The sequence below is a fragment of the Salmo salar genome, chromosome ssa13 (genome assembly GCF_905237065.1).
Source record: "Salmo salar chromosome ssa13, Ssal_v3.1, whole genome shotgun sequence".
NCBI lineage: Eukaryota > Metazoa > Chordata > Actinopteri > Salmoniformes > Salmonidae > Salmo > Salmo salar.
In genome coordinates, this window is record NC_059454.1 from 57,292,396 (window position 1) to 57,313,417 (window position 21,022).

Here is a 21,022-nt window from a genome sequence, read left to right on the forward strand (position 1 = left end):
GTGTAGACTACTCACTGTATTCCACTATTCAAAAACTTTAAAGGTGAAATAATATAGGTTACCTCTGAAGATTACATGCTGTGGCGCCAGTTCTTCTAGTTCAGCAATAATGAATACAGCAACATAACACTTAGTCTTGTAAGATGTATTGTATCTTTATTTAAAATAAAAAGACTAAAATAATACTCATGACACTTGGGTAAGAGTGTATTTGAGTCCTGTTTGATTAGTTTTTTTGTTCCTTTTGATATTTCACAAGAACAGGGTAAGTTGTGCCGATATGCTTCTGGTTGTAGTGGTGACAGACAATATCCACCTCATAGATACTGAAGAACACTTTGACACGCTCATTGGGTGAGACCAGGAAACACAGGGTATAAAGGGCAAACTCAAATTCAGGACTGACGCCAACGAAGATGCTGCCTTTGGGTTTTATTCCATTCTTCCAACTGAATTGTAGCGCCAGGATATGCTTGTTCTCGTCAGGCTGGTTTTTAAATAAAAGAGAGAAGAGAGAGACAACAATAAACACATACAGGCCTACACCCATGGGACAGTCATTCAGTAGGTTTGAAATTTCTCACATTATTTCCAAAGAAGTGCCCTGGAATTGTTAACTACCATCTCATCACAGTCACACAACTGATTCAACATGATAATCAAAACATACATTCATAATTTCAGTATTTTTTATGTAACCTGGGGGGAATTTGCGTTCACACTGTAGCCTTTGTAATCAATGTGTCCCAGCTTCTCTTGCAAATACAACTGAATCCAGTTATGAAAGCCGATGACTGTGCGGCCCCCTCTGGTCTCTCCGACAAAGACATGCTCAAACCCTGAGGAGTCCGGCCTGGAGGAACATGGGAGAACATCATGAGGCTGGAAAATCAGACTACTAATTTTACACCCTTTTTCTGAAGGGATGATATTGGGCAGGTCTAATGGAAGCTCATCCACCACTTGCGTGGTAGTACACATGATGAAATTACAGCACAATCTGGGTGTTAACATACAGTATAAGTGTTAACTACTGAAAATAATAGACTACTCTCCTTCTCCTCCTAGGAATACACAAAGTTATGTGCAAATCAAGTCCAAATCATGCATTGTAATCGCAATTCAAGTCCAAATCATGCATTGTAATCTCGAATCAAGTCCAAATCATGCATTGTAATCTCAAATCAAGTCGAGTCGAGTCACAAGTGTTTTTCTTTCAAGTTTCTAGCCTGAGTTTAATTTGGTAATTTTTTCCCCTAGATATAATGACTAATGTTCAAGTAGCTGTCCTTCGTCTACTCATTGAATGAAATAGCGGCCAGCCATTTTCATTTGTCTCATACAGTAAAATAAGATATCAAATTCTGACAAAGCGGTACAGAAACAGGCATTTTTAAACAATCCTTTCGAGTCATCAGTCTCAAGTCAAAATCGAGTCCCGAGTCTTGAGGCTCCAAGTCCAAGTCAAGTTTCAAGTTCTTTCCTGCCAAGTCATGTCTCAAATAATCAAATGTGTGCCTTGAGTCAGACTCGAGTCCAGTCTTGACCTGCAAGTCCACACTCTTTGCCATTTGAAAAGACTGGCATAAAGACAAAGGAAAAGAGAGTCTGAGGTGATGATACAGCTTTCTCTAATTGTGAATGGATTTTATACTGACTGAGCCTAACCCTAACCAAGGAAGAGAAAACATTTAGCAGCCTAATGATGAATTATTTTGACATCTGAAAAGTAACAGTTACGTAAGAGGAGAGTTCCACCCACTTGCTAGCTCCTCGTCTGGCGTACAGCTCAAACCAGATACGGTAGAGCTGCTTCTTGAATTCCGGTAATCCCTCTGGGGAGAGCTGTTTCTCTACTAGGTACTTATGTGCAATCTAAAAATGAGAGAAACATATGAAGACAATTTCAATCATGGGATGTTGATTGACTCACTTTCGCTGTTGACGTTCCAACTTGGCCATGGTTCTCCCTGTGAATTGATGTCACAGACATTTTTTTTTCACTTTTTCTGATCACATTTATCTGTGATTTGACTTATGTTCCTTTTCATCTGATAAAATAAATAGAGTTTTCTTTTTATCGACCTCTCCACCATATGTTTTAACTGGTACCTTCATGGTGGGCGTTCGAAGCATGCAGTCCAGAAACTTGTGGTTTTCTGCTTCCTCCTCTGGGGTTACAATCTCAGGCTCACCTGTATCACTTTCATAGTTATCCAGTAGAGAGATAAAGGCTGGAAGAAGACATACAGTTTAGTTTAGAGTGTAGCGTGTGTTCTGATCAAGTAAGAGCCCAGCAAACATGACCCCATTGGCCCCATGTGGGTATTTGGTGGGCAAGGTGGGCAGGGGCTAGCCCACACAAAGCCTAAATCAGCCCAACATGGGCTAGCCCACAACAAGCCCAGCACGGCCTAGCCCACACCAAGTCCAAACCAGCCCGACACGGGCTAGCCGACACCAACCCAGCAAACTAATGGACACCAGCCCAACATGGGCCACCCCACACCATAACCAACACGGGCTAGCCCACACCAAGCCCACACCAGACCAACACGGGCAAGCCTACACCAAGCCCAGCACAGGCTAGTCTACACCAAGCCCAGCACAGGCAAGCCCACACCATAATGTAGAGGTAAGGGCTCAATAGAATATTTGCAGGCATGGTGTACAAATACCCCATTTCATGTTGTTAAGTAAAAAATAATACAAGATAAAAATGGCTGACACCATTCAAACCAATGAGGGTTCAGAACTTTACAGCCAATTATCTTTTAATTATATTTTTTAAGATATAAACTTATAGCTATAAGTTCACAAGTTATTTTTGTGCAACCTTTACTGAGTCTCACTCCAGTTTAAGTGTTCTGTTGTGTGAAATCAACAAAAAATGTATATTGTACACTGCCAATGATGAAGTGGCTGTGTTTACACAGGCAGACCAATTCTGATCTTGTTTTCACTAATTGGTCCTCTGACTAATCAGATCAGCTCAGAAAAAGATCTGATGTGAAAAGATCTGTTGTGATTAGTCAAAAGACTAATTGATGGAAAAAAGATAAGGATTGGACTACCTGTGTAAACGCAGCCTTAGATAAGTGCATATGACATAAGATAAACTTTTATTTTTCTCTGCTAAAAATATGTATGACAGTAACAACTTTGTTCTCTTTCTGATACAATGTAACTGGCAGCCAATCCAAAAGGGTGGGCTTATTTCAAGTGACATGAGAGCTGCCCTTGCGCCCACCTGCCCTGGGGCCAATGTGGAGTTTATGGGTTAAAGGCACATTGGCCAATGTGGGCAGCCTACATGAGGCCAATATTTTAGGCCGCATTGGGCCTACATCGTGCCAATGTGGACATGTTTGCTGACAGGACTAGTTTGTTTTGTCTATCCACATGTTCAATCAGTGGTGACCCATCATTCAGGTAGGGCTGAGCCCCACCTGTTTTGTTGCCTGTTTTGCATGTTATTCTGGCATTAGTACGTGTCACATATCAGTTTGCAAACAATATAAAAAAATACATAATTGAGTTAATAAAGCTGCATACAAACATGGTCTCTTTTTTGCTTTCTTGAGTAAGGAAGCTCCAAAATGCAGGTGTTTGAGCCTAGCTCAGTGCTTTCTGTGGTTGTGGGACAGCCAGCGGAAAATACAGAGCGTAGGGGTTGGTAATGTTCTCTAGTTACGCCATAATTGGCGTCACTGCAAAATCTACAGGGGAAAGCTAGAAAATTCAAGCCCCTTGGGTGCTGCATAGATTTACATTAGAAGTGCCCATCCAAGAAGGCTTATGGTCATTGGCCACAGATAAAATGATGTCAGCTCACGTTATACCTACCAGTAGATTGTCAACATCATACTTTCAACATCATACTTTCAAAATCTTAGCTAGCAAGCTAGACAAGTAGTCATCATCAGGAATCAAGTTGACAATCTACTGGCAAATTCTTTTCAATCCTTGTCATATGAAGAGAAATTATAGATAAATCGTATCGGTGCTCATTGGCCATTGGAAATAAACATTATACAACAAGTCGGAAATCGCAAATTCAACATTGAGTGTTTTGGAAGGAATCGGTGGCTAACTGCAAGCTTTGCAAAGCAATCACTAGCTTCAATAATTTCACTTCTATTCAGTGGAGAGGGTTTGTGGTCCAATTCTGGGTTTAAGGGTCTCTTTTCCAAGCTTAAAAGGATAAACGTTCACATGCAACACCATGGGCCAGAAAAGGTTGAATACGGTTGCCATGCTGTTAATCCAGGTGACTTCTGCCGCGTTCAAAACAACTGGAAACTCAGAAATCTCGGACTTCAGTGAGTTCAAGACAACTGGGAACTCTGAAAAAAACTAGCTCCGACTGGAAAATACGTTTTGAACGGTCATCCAACTCGGAATTCCAAGTCGGGAACTCGGCCTTCTTCTACAGTAGAGCTTCGACCTGAAGATCACTGACGTCATGATTCGACCTTGTTTTTTTCAGGGTTCACAGTTGTCTTGAAAGCACCATGAATCCAGAGAATGCCAGAGTATGATGACAAAGTGTGATGACTAAATTTGCCCACAAGGACTGCCACCCCACCTTCCTGTTCAAGTGAGCACCGCACAACAAGATTAGTCCAAAAATGTATTATATGCTGCTGCATAAATTATGTAATATGCCAGGGAGATACATATACTGTAGCTAAGAAAGTAATACTAGGTGTCCGTTGTGTAGTAAGCTGTTAGTGGCCCATGTGCCTCACCCTAATAATTTGGTCCCTTTCCCCCTCATAACTTAGCCTACTGTTCTGACTTGGTGGTGCACATGTAGCCTATAGCCTGTTTTAGAGATATATCATAATTTAATATTGTAAGAGCTTTCATTGTTTGCTTATATGCCCCCTTTATTTATCCTACAGTTCTGACTTGGTGTACAGGGAGAATACTGTAAGAACAGCCCATGCTCTGAATTCTGTCGCTTACATTTCAAAAGTGCTGAACAAATATTTATATTGACTACGTCCGTCTTAGCTCGCTCATTAATGTCTATATCAAAATTACAGATTGCCTCTTATCCGCTCATCGTTCCCTTATGCCATAGTTTGTACATCTCAATTGTCAGTAGAACCTACATTTGTTTAAGAAAGTCAGCCATATCAGCTATGTTTTTAAAAAATACAGTAAACAAGGCTAAATGAACTGTTTCACTGCCAGACAAGGCTATGCCGATAGCCAGGTGTAGCAGTGGTAAGGATTCACTCCATGGTGTTGGAAAGAAAGCTCTGCTGTTGGGACAGTTTTATGTAGGCCCTAACAGTTTGTGGGCACCGCTTGTACCCGTTATAGTGCAATTAATGTATTGTTTAGTTTTGTGGCTTTGCTGGCATGCATTAAAACAAGTTTTGAGTTTGCTTCACCAAGATTTTCATGCTAAAATCACCACTTTGTTCAATTATACTTGAACTCCTGCTACTCTCTGCTTATGTAATACATTGCAGATATGACAGAACTTCCAAAGGAAAACAATGATAACACACAGGAAACTGCACGGTTGAAGGTAAAAGTTGATCCCAAAGCTCTAACCCTCACACGTCAGGCCCTTACCTAAGAAAGACTCCTTTTTGAAAATGCGTTCATCGACAAATGAGAACAGAGGATATCCGGCTCCATCATTGTCATCATTCATGTCATCATTCATGTCATCATTCATGTCAGCATTCACAGGCCCAGCTTTCCCCTGCACAAAGCACAGCAGAGGAGGAAGAGCAAATCAGTTACATACAGTATTCCAAATGTCTAAGCACTCCCACCAATGATCCAGGAATATATATATTTTTACATTGTAACCCCTTGATGAAAAAGAAACATGACCCAGTGCCCTATAAAGCTGCAACTCCAGTGTTTTGTTTATGAGAGCCAGGAAATTCTAACAACAGCAGCATGTTTTCACTTGACTTGCATTCTCTCTCTCTCTCTGTCTGTGGCAGCTCTCTGTCTGTGGCACAGTGTCTAACATGCTATTGTGTCCTTTAGAAAGACACCACAGAGCAACAATCTAGAGCATTTTAGGGATCTAGATTTGTTCAATGTACTCTGACCTTCCTCATCAAATGCTTGTGGCCTCATGATGTTGTGCAAAAACATCCATTCGTTCATTTGGAGTAAAATGCATCTGTACAATTTGTCACGGGAATGATGTGTATAAAAAAACATCCACAGCAATGCCATTGGATCGTTTTCAGTTTTGCTACCTGCAGAGAGATCCGGTAGTCTGTCCCTGGTTTCAGTCTGTTGACGTCTTTATCCCATATATCCTGCACCATGGCTGATAGCTCTCGGTCAGCTTCAATCATGATGTGACCGGTTGGTCCCTCTGTACTCTGCAGGCTACAGCTGACTGGGTCAGGTTCCTCTGGTGTGAAGAAATATCACGTCATGTACAGTGACTCCTATGCTTACGTTGCTATACAACAACTCTAAATGGTGTTGTCAATCCTGCATTCCAACATCTGTACATTATACATCTTCTCAATGTATAAATTACACAATCCTACTAAGTGTGGTAAATATCCCCCCCAAAAATGTATACCCTCCATAAAATTGATATAACACATTTATTGGTCAATCAAGTTATCACAGAGAAAAATTAAGTGTATGACAATTAACTATAAAATACAATTTCCAGATGTTATCACTGAATCATTCAGTGAACTGATAATCAACACACCAAAAAAATAGCCAATTTCAAGCTAAAAATATTACATTAACAGTTTTAGTTCAACATTCAGGTTTTGGTTGACACTATCATCTAATCAGTATCTCACCATCGACGCAAGCTACTCATCATATATTACTGACCTTGTTCAGCTTTGGCCTGCTCACTGGCGTATAAAGAGAAGTGGTCTGTGGGTTTGGGGCAACTAAGGGGATTCAGTCCTGTGGTCGAATTTGTGCGTGTGGAACTGGCCTGTTTGAAAGCACAAATCTTTACTAACATGCTGGGGGGGCGCTCCTATACCACGAGGCATGACAGAGGCCATTTTAAAGGGTTATCCACTGTCAGCAACTTTAGCCAAAGGGATTAAACTGTGTTGTACTGAGTGCTTTTGAATCACTTGCTACAACATGGACTCTCTTTGTTTCTTTAGTACTGTATTGTTCTTCTCCTGACTCTGTGTCCTGTCCCTCCATCACCCTGTCCCCTTCCCAAGTGAAAACACATGGTAATAGTTGGTATAAATAAGATTAATTATTGTGTGTAATAAATAAGGTCCCTTGATAGGCATGAGACCAGGGAAGCTGTGTTCCTGCTGAAGGACAGATTATAGGGGCCAGTTTAATCAAAGACAACAGTTACATTGTACTGTCTGTGTCTGTAATATCATGACAAACAGCTAAAACAATGCTCTCAATTCTCAAACATTTTGTAGATGGGTGGCATAAATCCAAAACATGTTTTAATACACACCTGTTAAATTCATGACAGGAAATTAAAATATGTTTGCATTCTAAAATCGAAGGTTGATTTCGATAAAAGGCTGACTAAGTGATCAGGATTTAATCGAAGTCAGAACCTTCGATTTCAGAATGTCACCATAATCAGCAACATGTCTAAAACCTCTTCATGTTAGTTCATTACTTTTGGTCCAACAATCATTCTTGGTTTCCTCTGCCACCTGTATGACTCAGCAAAGCCTTCTGTGTTAAAGACAATGACAGCACAGCCCTTGCACACTCTTGTGGAAGGAAAAGGCATTGTATGTTCTTGTTGGAAAGGTTGCGTCCTTCGGATGGGTCTCATCTCATCTCATCACTAATTCTGCAGTCAGGTTTTCACTTTTCAGTTCAAAGCCAACAGTTAACTTACAAGGGAGGCAATATAATTAAAAAGAGTAAGTACTTTGTTTAAAACAATGCCAAAAGGCAGAATTTCTACCAGTAGATGGGTGTGACTATGAGACAAGATATAAGGAACTATAGTTGCATGCAACGGTATCAAGCTTTTGCAAGTATAGGAATGGACTTACTGTTATCACATGTTCACTCTTAATACAGTGTGACAAAATAAACAAGGGAGTACATTTCTGAGTAACTTCATAAAACATGTATTTAGAAAAGGAACACATGAAGAATGTCCTAAAACCCCCAACATGGGAATGAACACTAAAACCAAAGGGTTTATTTATGTATGTTTATGGTTATTACAACACTTTTTAAATTCAGGACTACTGCAAATATCAAAGACTGTCCCCCTTCAACATTAACAGATAAAAGTGAAAGCACAATGTAACTATTTTAAGGACAGGACATGTATTCTGAATGTGATTTACATTGATGTCCATTTCCAAATCAGCCCCACTTTCTGAAAAGTTTTGATGAAGATCATAATGTGAGTAGGTAGTAACTAGCAAATGTCAGGGTGGTTACAGACAGATCTTTTGTACTGAAACAATGCCCTATTTAACCTAATCAATAGTGTGCGTCAGAGGAGGTTGGTGGGAGGAGCAATAGGAGGACGGGCACATTGTAATAGCTGGAATGGAGTAAATGGAATTGTATCAAACATATGGAAACCATGTATCAACCCATGTTGTATTAATTCCATTCCAGCCATTACAATGAGCCCTTAATCCTATAATTCCTCCCACCAGCCTCCTCCTGAGTGTGTCCCATTCAAACAAATCATGTTACATGACAAATAAAGTGTACCTTTTGGTGAAAAAGGAACAAAAACATACAAAAAGGACAATAGTGTGTCTAAAAATCATTTTCCAGAAACATAACATTAAATCATATTTCTTGATGGCCATTGGATGAATGTCACATTTGGCAAAGCTTTATTCACCCTTTTTTTTTTTTTTACATCAAGCTGTGAGCTCATGGTTTAGATGGTATCCAGGTATACAGAGAGTTAACTCATCATGATTAAAGTGATTCTAAAGGACAGACATGAAATTGTATAAACATTATCCCAAAATGTTGTCCTCTGTTCTTGATTGTAAGATTTCACCCCTGGATCCCTGAATTTCCTTTTTATATTGAGATTGATAAAACATACCAACATTATCTGTTCTAATCATCTAAACAAACTGTAACCCATTAGTTTTTGGTACACTCGCTCACACTCTCTTCATGAGTATTCTTTCAGAAAAATACTGGCCCTGAGTATTTGACTGTTGTATGGAGTAAGGTAATGTCTTAAATGTGCCTACTTCTAACTGGAATTGCTCTCCGCTAGCCATTCAACCATTAGAAATGACTGATATATTTTGGGTAATGCCTGATCAATGATGGTGAGAAATTGTATTGGCTAAATCCATGGGCGGTTAAAGTGCATACAAATGAAGCACGCATGGGAGGTATTGCACATCAGTCCTCTTCATCACTCCAAAAGGCATCATCTTCATCAATATCCACACCCTGGAACAGCCTATAAAATAACAACAAAGAAACAAGACATTTTTACTCATTAATTAAGAAGCCAATAAAAAAAAAGGTTAGATAGACATTCTATGGGGCCGATTCAGACTTTGGAAATGTACACCTTTCGTACGCACCTCTCAGTAGTTGGTATTTAGAATTACCTTATGGAGGTGCATAATGAGGTTTGCGGGCGTGGTTCCCTTGCGCGCACTCAATACATTTAATTCAACCCCAGAAAACACAATTTGATCAGTGAGTTTTTGTTCAGTTAGTTTCTGTTCATTTATCTAAAGCAATCCCTTTAAATACGGTGTTCATTTAATTTGATCGGCCCAAGACTTGAATGTATGGAGAACGCGTTCAGAATATACAAAGATAGCCATGAAAACATATGCATATTTGTCTCCGTTTCAGAACCCCAAAAATATTACATGAGTGCTCCCAAGTGGTGCAGCGATCTAAGGCGTCACTACAGTCCCTGGTTCGATTCCAGGCTGCATCACATTCTGCCGTGATAGGCAATCCCATAGGCCGGCGCACAATTGGAAAGGGAGATACCTAGTCAGTTGTACAACGGAATGCATTCAAGTGAAATGCGTCTTCCGCACTTAACCCAACCCCTCTGAATCAGAGAGGTGCGGGGCGCTGCCATAATCGACATCCATGTCTTCGGCGCCCGGGGAACAGTGGGTTAAACTGCCTTGCTCAGGGGCAGAATGACAGATTTTTACCTTGTCAGCTCAGGGATTCGATCCAGCAAGCTTTCGGTTACTGGCCCAATGCTCTAACCATGAGGCTACCTGCCCCAGCGTCGTCCGGGTTTGGCCGGGGAAAGGAAGTCATTGTAAATAATAATTTGTTCTTAACTGACTTGCCTAGTTAAATAAAAAATATATACATATGGAGTCACTAGAGTGCGATGAGCCAAGAACTGTGTGAAGGCAAGTGCCAAGTCTTGCGCCAAGTTCAATGTACGGTTTGAGCTCCATAATAAGCCTACATGTTCCGATTTATTTTGACTACAATTTGTATTTGGCATTCATTAAATAGTGTCCACCATTACTTGACACTCCGCCACAACTACGTAGCAGTATTTATGGAGGAAATAAATAAAGGTAGGCTAAATAAAACGATGTAATGGAATAATACGAATGTAGGGAAGGGAACGAACACTAAATTGGCTGTTAAATATACGTGGCTATTACTTACGGTTGCTACTGATAGTGGTTAACAATATTTAACAGACTATAGCCTACAAATTTAAGGAAACAGGAAAAGTCGGGGGCATATGATTAAAACATTCTAGTGAGGAAAAACTGTAAATTTGGCACGACTGTCTTGTTATCCAATTTGGCTTGCGTCTCCAAATTGAATCCCTGCAAGTTATAAGGCCATCCAATAGTAATTCTGTATAAATGGCACAGCATTTCATACTTCACTGTGGGAATGGGGCATAAATCTGCTGAAAAGGAAATGAGGACAATAGCAAAGCCACTCACTGGTTGTAGCAAGGCGAGGAGGGGTTGTTGAAGTGGCTGTAGGGGTTGACACGTGTGAGCTGGCCCAGACACAGCCAGCAGAAGTACTGCTTACACGAGGTGCAAGTCATCTTGTTGCAGCCATCAACTTTCTACACGTAAAGACAGAACAGAGAAGATGACAGATCAAAATCATGTAGGAGCAGCAAAACATATGCATACTAACTAGTTATAAAGCTGTGTAGTGCGGAGAGCAACATACCTGTATATTAGTGCCACAGCGAGGGCAGCCTTTACAGTTCTCATTAAGCCAATCCCTGCTGAAGGATTCCTCCACAGCACGCTGGATGACCCGCTTCCCAAAGCGCTGCTCCATGAACTTCTTCCCCTCGGCACTGGCAGATATATACTCATCCCGCAGGCCTCGCAGCTCATCTACGAGGCAGGAGGTAGAGAACACTCAATACCATAACCATTACTCTAACCTACATTTAGATTGATAATCTTTAGTGTATAGACTGTGCACAGCATATAACTCATTAATTGTCAGGTAATATACTATATAATACAATGTAAACTATTTCCTTTACCTGCTGTGACCTTGCAGTGGGACAGGCCGTGGTATCCCCGTTTGCAGAGGGTGCAGAAAGCGTACTGGCAGGCAGGGCAAATGCCCATGGTGGTGTCTGGCTCCACCATCACAGCCTGGCAGCAGGACTGGCGAGGGCAGTACACCACATCAGCCATCAGATCCAGGCTGGACTGAAGCAGAAGGCGGTCATAACGCGCAAACAACTCCTCCCCGACAAGGAGCTTGACCTGTAAAAAGGGGCAGTGCATTAGGCAGTGCTCATAAGATTGTCACAAAAGCTCATTAATGTCACAAGAGTGAAAGTTACCTGTGAGGGTGTAGCCAAGGAGGTGCACTTGGGCTCGGGGCAGTTAAGGCACTGAACGTTGCCGTCGCGGATCTGAATCTGGAAGTATTCCGTCATACAGGTCTTGCAGTACACGTGCTGGCATTCCTTAAAGCACAGGCAGCCCGATCCCAGCTTCTCCATGAAGCAGATACCACAGCAGAACGCCTTGCCGTCAAACACCTTCTGCCGCTGAGCTTCATCAAAGTCCAGGAGCTGAGGTAGGATATCAGTATGGGGGTCAACCACCAGGACAGCACGGGGGTCCAGCTCCAGCAGGGGCTCCAGTTTGTCCTTCTCCCCGGTTAGACTCCCCGCCCGCTTCACACCAGCCTCACTCCTCTTCCACTCCACCGGAGCGTTGCCCCCCCTGACCACCTCCAGGGGAGATTTGACGTCGAGGAAGGCAAAGGCCTCCTCCTTAAGGAACTGGATCCATGTGAAGAGAACAACACAGCCCTGGTTCTCCTCCCACAGCCCATCCAGGCGCTTGCATAGAGAAGTCATCTGAGGGGGAGAAAGAGAAGGGTTGGTGAGGAGCCTGTAGACCCGACGTCGAATTTCATTGAATTCTACATCGGGCATAAGTGAGCGTTTGGATCAGGAAAGTTTCCTCTCACGATGTCTACAAACCAGAATGTTGAATAAAATTATATTTTAACTTACTTTACCTGTTGTCCGTGCGGTTGGTCCTTTTGCAGGTAGGAATGTGAGAATATATCCACAGGAAAGTATAATTATATAAACTTTTCAAAGCACTGGTAGTGCTTTCCGATTTTTATCACCTGAAGCATGCACAGAAGCATGTAGACACGTACACGAGCTTGGCAAGTATGCATGCATCTTGTGCATGTATTTTCATCTTGTGTGCATGCTTCACATGATACAAACCTGAATGCACTACCAGCGCTTTGAAAAGTTAATGTGATTATACTTTCCTGTGGATATATTGTCTGATGTTCCTACCTTCAACAGGACCAACCGCTCGGACAACAGGTAAAGTAAGTTAAAATATAATTGTATTCAACATTCTGGCTTGTAGAGGTCATGTGAGGGACAACTTTCCTTATCCAAACGCTCATTTATGCCCAACGTAGAATTCAATGAAATTCAAAGTTGGGTTTCCAAGCTAGAGGACAAGGGGAATATTGTTGAAACATGTTATGTGATTTCTTGTCATGTTTATGCGTCTACCTCACCTGGTCCCTTGACAGCCATTTGGAACTTAGTGTATAGACCGGAGATGAGGAAGAAGGGTAGTCAGCAGGAAGTTCAAAGTTAAGCACCAGAGGAGGTAGGAAAGATATGTCATATTCAGTCTGCTTGTTTCCTGCAGAAACATACAACACATTTGATTGTTCAGGTTTTAATGCTGATTGACAGTTGATTCATTTTAAAGGGACACTCATTATTAATGGAGAGGAAGGTAAACAGCCTTACCATTGACTATCAACTTGAAACTAGGAGGAAGTTCAAGGCATAGCTGTATCTCACCACCCTGTGCAGATTTGGCTCTATGAAACTCCTCTTCATCGTAAATACTCGCTAGAGCAAGCAACTCATCCTCCTGGGCTTCCTGGTCCTCCGACATTTACATTCCTGTGAGGCAACAATAGTAAAACCCTGTGAGGCTCTGCGGGATAGCCAATCTCATTTTGATTGGTAGTATATTGGCCCTGTCGTGTAATTGATTTCCAAGCCAATTACAATCGGTAGCTAGCTAAGTATTGCTTTAATAATACAGAGAAGTATAGCACCAAAAAATAAACACAGCATTAAAGCTAAAGTGAGAGGTAACAAGGTTAAATAAACCAACTCTTACAACGTTTCAGGATAGAGCAGCATCCTCATAATAATAATGCATGGGTATTAGGTAAGTTAGCTAGCTAGCAGGCTGATTATAGAGTCGTCTAACGTTATCTAGCTAACGTTATATAGTTTCAACTAGAGAACCATGTTCTAAAGTGACTGTAACAAATCTAGCTAGGCCCTGATCTCAAGGGCTGACGACGTTAACGTAACGTTAGCTAACTTTAGCTGGCGAAGTGCCTCTTTAATACTAAGGTAGCTATCTATCTATCATGACTAATCAGACACTGGGGGAGATATATAAAATGACTATTACAACTAGCTATCATTTTCTTAGATCATGTTGTGTTATTTACCTTTTACTCCAGCCCCCACAAATGACGTTTTGGTTTTCACTAGTTAACACAGCCACAAAGTCATAAACTCCGCCTATTTCTACAATTTATCTTCTTAAAATCTGATTTTAAACCAAACCTTAACCACACTGCTAACATTTTGGTTTTCATAAATGTTTACGATATTTGTCTTTGTGGCTGTGTTATCTGGAAACGCAGTTTTTGGATGACCACTGAGGTATAACTAAGAAAACTCTTCTATTTTTTATTAACAACAAATCAATACAGGAAGTAGATGTTGGAACACAAGTATATATAAATAATATACATTACACATTACACAAGGACCTTACGGGACATACATACACTTATAATTCTAACAGCTTTTTTGTTAGTAGAGTATTTAATTGTCTTAAAGTGTCTTACAGTTCAATTTATTTTTGTAAGGTAAGAAAATGTGGTTTTGTTTGTAAATTTACATTTGTGAATATGAAATTTGTCCAAAAGAATAATGAAATTAATTACATTAAATTGTTTCAGCTTATTTATATTGTAGGTAAAGAATCCAAGCAGTACATTTCGCCACATGAGATGGAAAACTCAATTGGAATCGTATTAACGCCCATTGCGTACGTTGTCGACGTGTCGTCAATGGGCCGCGGGGTGCATTCTGGGTGAAACTGTGACAAGGAACGCTGTCAAGGAGTGAATGGGAGTGAATTGGTATGGGATCAATTTCACGCCATACGTATTGAATTCAAAATAAAATAAATCGTGAACATGAAAAATAAAGCTGAGAATGTAAACATTATATTTTCGAGGACGGGTGAAATAATGGATGTTGAAATCAAAAACCAAATAATTGAAAGCAAAATGTATAGAATTGTAAACAAAAATAAGACATCAAAGCAAAAACAAAAAACTTGTAAGCAAATCATTTTAAAGCGAGAGCAAAACACTATGACAATTGATTTGAAAAAAATATTTGAAAACGAATGGAAAAATCGTTTTCGGTTAAACTTTCCCAGCAACCAATCCTATTGATACATTTTGCCTACGCTCCTTTTTATTTATTTTTTATTAACGACAAATCAATACAGGAAGTACATGTGGGAACACAAGTATATATACATGACAATTGGGCTAGGGGGTACAATATCACATTACACAAGGACCTTAAGGGATATGAACACACTTATAATTCTAACAGCTTTTTTGTTAGTAGAGTATTTAATTGTCTCAAAATACAGTTACATTTATTTTTGTAAGGTAAGAAAATGTGGTGTTTTGTTTGTAAATTTACATTTGTGAATATGAAATTTGGCCAAAATAATTTTAGTTTATGTTTTCCTTAAACTTCTTCATATAATAGTTGGCAGGATCATATTTATGAATATATTTTTTTTTAACTTCCTTGATTTTGTTAACAAGTAGGTGTGTGTGGCAACATCCAAACTTTTTTCCAACAGATATTATCAATGGTTTTGGTTACGCTACTCGTATCTTTGCTTTCGATGTGTTTCTTTGCTTCACTGCCAGTCTTTTCGATTGCGAGTTTTGGCATTCTTTTTCCGTGAAGGGCGGGGTTTAGAGGGAGGAGTAGACAATGAGTCTCCATTGGCCCGCTAGTTTTGGAGTGACAGTTCGTCTTAATCCAATCAATGAACATGATAGACAGGCTTTAAAAAAAAGCTTTTTTTCCCTCACTCAAGTATTTTTATATTCCACAAGTATTATCAAATGTCCTGTGCTATACAGATAATTATCAGACTCAAGTTACAAATGCTGGTAAACACCCAAATACATGTTGTTTTTTTTAATTACAAAAGTAGTGCATTGGACCTTTACTAGTCCTGTATTAGCGGACCAAGAGACGTCTTCAGCGCGAGCAATTCGTTTTTCTTCATAATATAAAATTGCCATACATCCAGGAAGGCTATGCAAGAAATGCAATACATTTCAGATAATTAACGTTAGTAGTCAGATTATGTAGACCAGTATAATATCACTCCGTCATCGGTCAGGGCTAACAGGCATATAAATTGCCTAGATGTAATGCTAGCCTACATCAATCATAGCTACCTTACTAAACTATCCCTAGCTATTTTTATTGGCCAAGGCTAACGTTGAGCCAAATCCTGCAATCATCCCAGCAGAGGCAACAGTCTTCAGGAAAGCTGCACCTTTCATTAGCTGTAGTTTTTCAGGCTTTTATCTTTTGCCTACTTAAGTAGACGGTCTGACGTCACCACTACGCGCCAAATCTTCCCTTTCTGTACCCGGATGTTCTGAACATGGCGTACCAGTTACCAACACTTGCTATGAATGTTGTGCAACAGGTAATTCATATGTTTATCTAAGTACTTAGATGGTTTGTCAATAAATGTATTAGAGCGGCTTCTAATATCTGTACGTTGTTGGCCCGTGACTGACAATTTTGAAGTACATTAGCTTAGTTGGCTGGCTTTGGTGTCAGACCAGGTAGCCAAATGGAATGAATCGCAAGAATGCATGCCTGTAACGTGACAGCTAGCCACTGTTAGCCGTAGTGAAAGGTGTGTGTGAGAGAACCGTGACAACCCTAAATAGTTATTTCAATACCTGAAGTCTAGACCAAATCTTGCCTGATACCAGCTGTTTGGTTGACATGATTTCAAATGACAATTTTCTTATGTCCTCACAGGCTATGGTTTGTCTGACTCAATGTGGATAATCCAATGCTTTCAATTCAAAATGGGTTTGAATTATACAACAGCCCAGCTGTTTTTATATACACAAGTTATTTTTTTGTATTACACAATCAGTTTCATAATGATGTCCTATAGATCATGTACACAGTGCAGCAACCAACAAAGCATCAACTGCCCTTGGTTTCTTCCTGGAGTCTGTAGAGAAACTTGGCTTTCCATTAAGGTAACAGCATCATTCCCTCAGTGCTGTGTGGAATCAGGCACTTGTTTGTATATGGACACCGTTGGTTGCTTTGTATATGGTCTCGAATCAGACCATATGCCAGGTCTGCCTAAGGCCTTGTCTATCAAGACATATATATTTATGTTGACCAAGTTTCATACATCGCAGAGGAGAGTGACTGAATTACACCTTGAAATATGATTAACAGTTGTCTTGATTATAATCCTAGTCTCTGTCTGTCAGTATCTAGGGTGAGCGCAGACTAAGGAGTGGAGAATGTAGACATCGCAAGATGCATGTTTCATGTCCGTGGTTTTCTGGTAAAAGCATTCACAATCAACATTACTTTCCACCACTATTTGTATGTGCTGAATAGATAGTGAAATTTCAATAATGTCATAATCTAAGACTATACTTTATAGAGTATAGTTAGACAAGTGGCCTACACCTAAATTATAATCCCTACACTGAGTAGAGAAGACAAGCTGTGCTGTTTCTTGCATAACTGGTATTTAAATGCTTTGCAAACGTAGACAATGTTTCCATTCAGTTTTTAGGCAAGTAATGTATAAAAAATTATGACAGCTGTGATGGAAACAGGAAGTTTCGGTACAACTTGAAATGCCGACAGATCAATTGTTTGGACATGGTGCCAACTTGCCGGTAAAATTCATTATGTGAGAAATGGCTGTGGAAATGCCTTTGTCAATATTGATATCATATCGAAGTAAACTTGTAGTCACGCGATGATTGTGTGGTACTCCCACTATGCCTCTGGAAACCATGCAGTTTATTAGACTACAGATTAAATCAATTATGAGCATCACAGGGTGGTGAAAGTGCACAGTGATGGGGTTGAAACAGGTCAATTCAACTAGAGATGGTGAAGTAGAAATACAAAGAAGAATAGAATACTTTGAGCATAAGGAGATGTAATTGGTCAAAGGTTAAAATGAATTGCAGGACAGAGGACTGGGTATGATGTTGAACGTTTCATTATGTTGCTTCAAATGTTCTCTCCTATGCTAACGGTTATGGCGGGATGTGTGGATCTCCGTGTCAAACATTTTACAATGTCCTACCGTTTGGAAGATGAGGTCTCCCTTGAAGGCTGTTTGACCTATTCTGTGCCCACTGTATTCCTCCCGTGCTTCCAAGCAGACCTAGACACTTTTACCAATGGATGGGATAAACATCCTCTGCACCCCCAACCAGGTATGAGAAAGTGCAGAATCCTGTCACCTTCCCTGGCAATGTGGAGGTATAGATTTTAAAGGAGCCACTATGAAAATGTAAGTCTTATCTATTAAAAAAAAGTGGTTGTTTGTAAACTTAACAGGATTTTCCATGTTTTTAGGATTTAAACAACTTGGACGATGCCTGCCTGCTGGAGGAGCATGGCCAGGGAATTGAGGTCCCACCAGTGGAGTGCCTGCTGAGAGCAGGATATGACACTGCTCAGAGCAGCCATTGACCCAACCTCACTATCTTGAGACTATGGACAAGATATTTATGCATCTGTTTTGAAGTATGTGCTGCTACTTTTGGCTGAATTATCCTTATACCTCTGCTTGATACTGTTGCAAGGAATAAGTCTAGTCCAGTAATTATAAATTGCTGCAGTGTTATGAAATGTGGTTGCAGCAAAATGAGACCAATTGGCCTTTCTTTATATATTTTTTTAATTGAATAACATTTTCCACAACATTAGTAACCAAAGATTCAGGCAGACTATTTTAATTGTATAATAGAATAGTCTTCAAACAAGGAGCTGCAGGGAAGAACTCAGAGTAAATGGTTACATGTCCCTTTATGTTGTGAGAGGTAATAATACAATCCTATTGTTACAAGTTATTTATACAAGCAACAGTTCCAGAACACAATGGCATTGTGTTAGGGTGCAGACTCCTAGTATGTCTGCACCCTATGAAAGGCATATCACAGTCCAACACAGAATAGGCTACAGAACAGCTCACCCCAAATTCTGCCACCACACTATGGACAAAGTTTATTTAAATAACTAAAATGGAACTGTTGAAATACAAATGGTTGCAGTCATTAAATGTACAAAAAAAACGTTTTAACTATGGGAAAAGGTGATCCTTTTGACAGAAAATAAACCTTCAAATAGAAACAAGTGACGCAATTAAGCAATGAGTAGGATTCTGTGTTCACATGTAAGTGATTGCTTTATCTGCCGTCCCAATGAAAACTAGTTTGAACATTTTATGGAAAAGATATGTATGTCTCTGGACGATGCACCATGCTGCTTTGTTGACAAAATGAAGGACATTTCATGGGCCATAGACCGGTGACCTGCGGCTCAGCATAATTTGGGATGTGCCACTTTCCTATATGAGGTCAAAAAAAGGGTAAAATATTGTTTTATTTACAGTGAGTGTCTAAGGCCTACATTTAAAAAGTATTTGTATAAAATATTTCAACTAATTTCTTATGTGCTGCTCACCCATGGCATAACTTTAGGGACAGTGGGAACTGTTAGACTAGATGGCTCAACTTCTTGTCCGTCTTTCTCTCCTACTAATTCACCGTGCACTGCCGCTTACTTTTCCTGCATTCCTCCTGAAACAATTATTGGTGTGTGTTTGATGGTGTCAATGTGAAAAACGTTGCTTTGTTCATAGTATTAACTATGGCTGTTGAAGGCAAAGTAATTGGACTATGTTACTAGGTGAGTAATCCAATAGATGTTACCATTTATAAACTGGTAATCAGCAGCTGAACACACTTATCTTCCCAACTCTGTTGGTTTATGAGCATTTAAATGTTGACAATTAAAAAAATGCTGAGGCTCACCTGCAGTTTCCACATCTTCAACAAAGTCCTTAAAGTTTGACTATGGCAGCCCTGAAGGTTCTTCTCCCGCTCATTTCAGGAGCGATGAGGCCGACTACAGTGTCAGCATCCGACTGAAAAATGATAAGTTAAATGTATAAATAAATCTGACTCTCATACAACATAACTAGTAATAAAACATTAACTACAATCTTCCCCCAGGGACAGAGACTCTTGCAGAGATTTGATGGATTTCCAGGAAGCTGTAGACTGAATAAAAGGTTTCTGGGCCTTTATTCTTGCCTGGTGTTCTAGAAGAAGTGTTCATTTTTCTTTTTCCAGAGGCAGCCTGGCTCTGGAAGAGGTTCAGAAAGGACCTTCAAGTAAAAGGGAGAAAATTCACATTGATAAGGCTATGTTTGAGTTTATTTAATTTCAAAATTGTAATGAGAAACAGTGCAGTGAAGTGGAAGAGGTATACAAGACAGTGTGTCACTATCAGAAAGAGAGCGATTTAAGTGTGCGTCACCTTGTATCAGAGAGAGCATGTCTATTCATCTTATTTTGTGTTTGCAAATGTGTAAAGTACCAAAATAACTTTGGATGCGTAACAGTTTCAAAGTGAGTGCGCGTCAGACATGAGAAAAGTAATACATAATTTACAGATTGGCTGAATTGATTAATCGTCAAAACAGGGTAGACCCTATGATGGGTTGAGTATAGACAGCAAAATTACACATTTCCTGTATTCTAGAACCATTGATATGCACCTGGCCATCCTGGTTACTGGAGGAATGCAGCTGTCTCTGGGTTTGTCCCTGCACCTCTGACAGCTGATGATGCCCATGACCATGCAATTGATGTACCTGAGCTTGCTGATGCGGTGGCACTGGACTCTGACCCGATTCATAGTCTGGGTCAGCACAGAGATGAGGCCAAAACCACCTCTGAATACTCTGTGAACATCAGCTGGATATATGGGGAAATGCATTATCATACTTGACCAAATTTGAATGTCTCTAGCTTAAATAGCCAGCTAGTCCAGAACATTTTTCTAAGGGTAATTCAGATATGACTAGTATGAAAGTATGCTTTCAGTAAACCAAGTAGCTGTCCGTACAGGGCGAAATGTCATTTCAATCTCATCATTTAAGAGTGTCGTCATGGTGGATACATGTAACGTTACCTAGCTAGCTAACTGGATACATTATGGCTTATTTCGACGTGACTTGGTATAATAAAAACATATGGACAACCCTACAGCTGGCAGTGGCTAACTACAGGCAGGCAGCGACTTTAAATCATTTGATTGAGTTTTGCTCTCGCTTTAAAATGATTTGCTTACAAAGTTTTTGGTTTTGAT

At 40.1% G+C, this 21,022-nt stretch overlaps 2 protein-coding genes and 2 long non-coding RNA genes across 6 annotated transcripts; 1 reads left to right on the top strand and 3 right to left on the bottom strand.

Moving 5' to 3' along the window:
• Positions 1–134: 134 nt before the first annotated feature.
• Positions 135–8,038, bottom strand: endou2 (endonuclease, polyU-specific 2). The gene is made up of 7 exons (XM_014136792.2): positions 6,847–8,038; positions 6,240–6,400; positions 5,593–5,725; positions 2,113–2,234; positions 1,763–1,875; positions 700–853; positions 135–487 (listed from the first exon to the last, which is right to left on the bottom strand). Exons 1-7 carry the CDS (start codon positions 6,983–6,985, stop codon positions 227–229), a joined length of 1,083 nt encoding a protein of 360 aa, XP_013992267.1. The 5' UTR covers positions 6,986–8,038; the 3' UTR covers positions 135–226.
• A 127-nt stretch (positions 8,039–8,165) lies between these two features.
• On the bottom strand, positions 8,166–14,209 carry LOC100380733 (E3 ubiquitin-protein ligase RNF14). Of its 3 annotated transcripts, none has more exons than XM_014136790.2 (8): positions 13,972–14,209; positions 13,247–13,405; positions 13,006–13,136; positions 11,789–12,313; positions 11,480–11,708; positions 11,152–11,324; positions 10,911–11,041; positions 8,166–9,418 (listed from the first exon to the last, which is right to left on the bottom strand). In XM_014136790.2, the coding sequence occupies exons 2-8, from the start codon at positions 13,395–13,397 to the stop codon at positions 9,358–9,360; spliced, it is 1,401 nt and encodes a 466-aa protein (XP_013992265.1). In that variant the 5' UTR covers positions 13,398–13,405; positions 13,972–14,209; the 3' UTR covers positions 8,166–9,357. The 3 variants fall into 3 exon arrangements, with proteins under 3 accessions (XP_013992265.1, XP_045549352.1, XP_013992266.1); XM_045693396.1 differs by lacking the exon at positions 13,972–14,209 and adding an exon at positions 13,629–13,925; XM_014136791.2 differs by lacking the exon at positions 13,972–14,209 and having other exon boundaries at positions 13,301–13,401.
• A 937-nt stretch (positions 14,210–15,146) lies between these two features.
• LOC106567498 (uncharacterized) lies at positions 15,147–19,000 on the top strand. The gene is made up of 2 exons (XR_001320086.2): positions 15,147–18,078; positions 18,221–19,000. It is a non-coding gene; the product is annotated as an uncharacterized lncRNA (long non-coding RNA).
• LOC123726232 (uncharacterized) lies at positions 18,841–19,988 on the bottom strand. Its single transcript, XR_006758600.1, has 3 exons — positions 19,681–19,988; positions 19,331–19,446; positions 18,841–19,214 (listed from the first exon to the last, which is right to left on the bottom strand). It is a non-coding gene; the product is annotated as an uncharacterized lncRNA (long non-coding RNA).
• Between the last annotated feature and the right edge of the window lie 1,034 nt (positions 19,989–21,022).

Excerpts from the sequence above, each read along its gene's own strand:
- LOC100380733 (XM_014136790.2), bottom strand. The coding sequence starts at position 13,397 with ATGTCGGAGGACCAGGAAGCCCAGGAGGATGAGTTGCTTGCTCTAGCG. Across the intron at positions 13,137-13,246 it reads TTTCAAGTTGATAGTCAATG|GAAACAAGCAGACTGAATAT; the intron begins GTAAGGCTGTTT and ends ATGTTTCTGCAG. Across the intron at positions 11,709-11,788 it reads CCTTGGCTACACCCTCACAG|GTCAAGCTCCTTGTCGGGGA; the intron begins GTAACTTTCACT and ends CCCTTTTTACAG.
- endou2 (XM_014136792.2), bottom strand. The coding sequence starts at position 6,985 with ATGTTAGTAAAGATTTGTGCTTTCAAACAGGCCAGTTCCACACGCACA. Across the intron at positions 6,401-6,846 it reads GCAGGCCAAAGCTGAACAAG|AGGAACCTGACCCAGTCAGC; the intron begins GTCAGTAATATA and ends TCTTCACACCAG. Across the intron at positions 1,876-2,112 it reads TTCGAACGCCCACCATGAAG|ATTGCACATAAGTACCTAGT; the intron begins GTACCAGTTAAA and ends TCTCATTTTTAG.